The 2,500-nt window shown below is 54.5% G+C and overlaps 1 protein-coding gene across 3 annotated transcripts in view; it reads left to right on the plus strand.

Annotated features, from left to right (window-relative positions):
- Positions 1 to 2,500, plus strand: part of LOC125952556 (UV radiation resistance-associated gene protein) — a 4,327-nt gene that overhangs the window by 880 nt on the left and 947 nt on the right. For all 3 annotated transcript variants that reach the window (XM_049682089.1, XM_049682091.1, XM_049682090.1), the window contains exons 2-5: positions 195 to 1,817; positions 1,887 to 2,038; positions 2,107 to 2,181; positions 2,261 to 2,500. The exon at positions 2,261 to 2,500 is cut by the window's right edge and continues 222 nt beyond it. In XM_049682089.1, coding sequence (XP_049538046.1) covers positions 198 to 1,817; positions 1,887 to 2,038; positions 2,107 to 2,181; positions 2,261 to 2,500 — 2,087 coding nt within the window. In that variant the 5' untranslated portion in view covers positions 195 to 197. The remainder of the gene's footprint in view (positions 1 to 194; positions 1,818 to 1,886; positions 2,039 to 2,106; positions 2,182 to 2,260) is intronic.

Here is a 2,500-nt window from a genome sequence, read left to right on the forward strand (position 1 = left end):
GAGCCATCGAACGGGTCTAAATAGCGCGATTATAGTAGCGCATGATCTACGGTGAAAGTTTCCCGTTCCTAATACGCACGCACGCACACATAGGGGTTACTGCATCAGTTGCTAAGATCGACTAAGAATCCTTTGTTTCTCTTCGTTTATTCATTTTGTGTTTTGTTTTTCGATCGCATCCTGATTAATTGCAGAAAATGTTCGAACGCCCAAGGTGTCGCGACTGGAGTCCGCTGTCGACGCAGCAGCTGCGGTTACGGAGTTTAATACAGGTTTCAGGTCACAACATTACCACAACGTTTTCCTCGTTAGCCGGTCCGGAACGCGGCACGCCACTGCTCGGCGAACGTGGCAAATGCTTCGTCTACTTCACGCTTCACCAAACGCTCGACTCGGCACCGTTCTACACCAGCGAAAAGCTCGATCTCCACCGGAACGTGCTGTGGGCGGATATAGAGTGCCCGGCAACGATGAAATCTTCGTTGCGTGCCGTTTGTGTGCGCGTCTGGGAGCACATTGCACCATCCGGCGCTATGGTTTCACCGCTTCCGGTACCAACATCATCGCCAAGTGATATTCGACGTCGTAGTAGCGTTACCATGGGAACCGGAATAGTTACCCATCGTGTTGGAGAGCCAGAACAGGAGAATACGACGGAACCACCGCCAGCACCCAGTCCCGATCGAGTGCTGTTCGTGTGGGGTGTACACTTTTCCGGGCTCGTGCCATTGGTGAGGCGCAGCGAAAAGCGCCTCCGACCGAATACGCTCGTCTTCCAGATGCACGGAGGCTACTTTACCTCCGCCGACTGCATACTCGAGCCGGAAGAGCGGCGAGTGGCGCTCGGCGGTCTCGAGCTGCCCAGCGGTCAGGCCAGCAGACCAAAAACACCAATCAAGCTTTCCTCATCGCCGGCGTCCGGTGCGAGGCCGATAACGGCATCGATTCCGATCGAGGGTGCTGGCAGTCGCGGCAGCGGTGGACGCGGATCTCACTGTGATACTAGCGGTAATTCTCCTCTCTTCCTTCCACCTCCGAACCTTCACCATGCATCACCGGCCTCCAATCATCACTGGTACTTTGCGAATAGCGTGCAGCAACCGCTACAGTCCTCGGGCTCGCCAGTTTCGGAGACGCGCGGTGGTACGGTCACGGCTTCGGTTAGTCCCACACCGTCGGAACCACCGGAGACGAACTTACGCATACGCTACCTGCACATGGAGTTCGGTGCATCCGAGATTCGCACCAGCTACGATCTGGTTCGGTTACTGGCAGTCCAGGAGAGGCAGCGGCGCCTCCGGTATGAGGCCGACAGCGCGAAAGAGCTGACCGAGCGGATCTGCATGAAGAGTGCCTACTGTCTTAATTTGGAGCTGTTCAACAGTAAACACCCGTCCGTGTACCGGGGACCACCGGCCACCAATCGATCCGGTGGCATGGGAAAGCAGCTAAGCCGGCTGCTGTATCAGGAGCGGGAACCGATTGATCCGGCGATGCTGCTCCGTGGACAGGAGTTACGGCGCCAAATCGAGCGGGCCCGCTTCCGGTGTCGGTTGCTGGCCCAAGAGCGCGAACGAGCGTTGATGGTGATACAAAGTTTACGCTACAAGCTCCATGCGCTATCCGATGCGAACATCGAGCGGGAATCCACACTGATGGAACGGTATCGGACGTATGGGCGGGAAAAGGAACAACTTAGCTATCGGCACACCACCTTAGCTAACTATCAGGAGCGTGTCCGTGAGGCACGGGCCGAGATGTGGCAGGCCAAGCAGAAACAGCTAAGAATGCTGAATGATATCTTTTACATCAAAAAGGTATGTGGCTCGGTTTGATTTTGCTATTCCCGTCACTGACTCTCTTTCGGTTGTCCACAATTACCGCAGACTGCCGTGGGAATGTACACGATCAATGATGTACCGTTGCCGAACGCTGAATCCTATCCCGATTCGACTCCCGCACTAGCGCTTAGTGTAGCGCTTGGATTCGTGGCACAGGCCGTCCGTATGTGCTCAAAGGTTCTGGATATCCCGCTCAGGTAGGCCAGTAGACGGACTGTTCAGATAAACGCAGCAGATAAACGTATCAATTCCGTTTCATTTTTAGAAATCCTGTAAAACTTGACGGTTCACGGTCGAAAATAGTGGACACCATTAAGGTGTTGCCAACGACGGATCGAGAGTAAGCGAGAAGCATACCCCACTAGAGCCCGACCCGCATGAAGCCAACTGATGGTTGTTTTCGTTTCAATTTGCTTCAGGTTTCCACTTTTCTGTCGATCGGGACCAGCACCGAACGCAGTATTGTATGCCGTCTACTTGCTGAACCAAAACATTTCCCAACTCAAGTTCCAGCTCGGCATGAGTCGTGGTGATCCGCGGGCGACTCTTGCCAACCTGGAAAGCATCCTCGCGGTAGTCAGCGTGGATAGTAATGGTGCCGCTATTACTGCCGCTGCTGCTACCTCTACGGGTGGTGGTAATAGCAGTAACAGCGGAAT

This window comes from Anopheles darlingi, chromosome 2 (genome assembly GCF_943734745.1).
Source record: "Anopheles darlingi chromosome 2, idAnoDarlMG_H_01, whole genome shotgun sequence".
In the NCBI taxonomy this organism is placed as follows: Eukaryota; Metazoa; Arthropoda; class Insecta; order Diptera; family Culicidae; genus Anopheles; species Anopheles darlingi.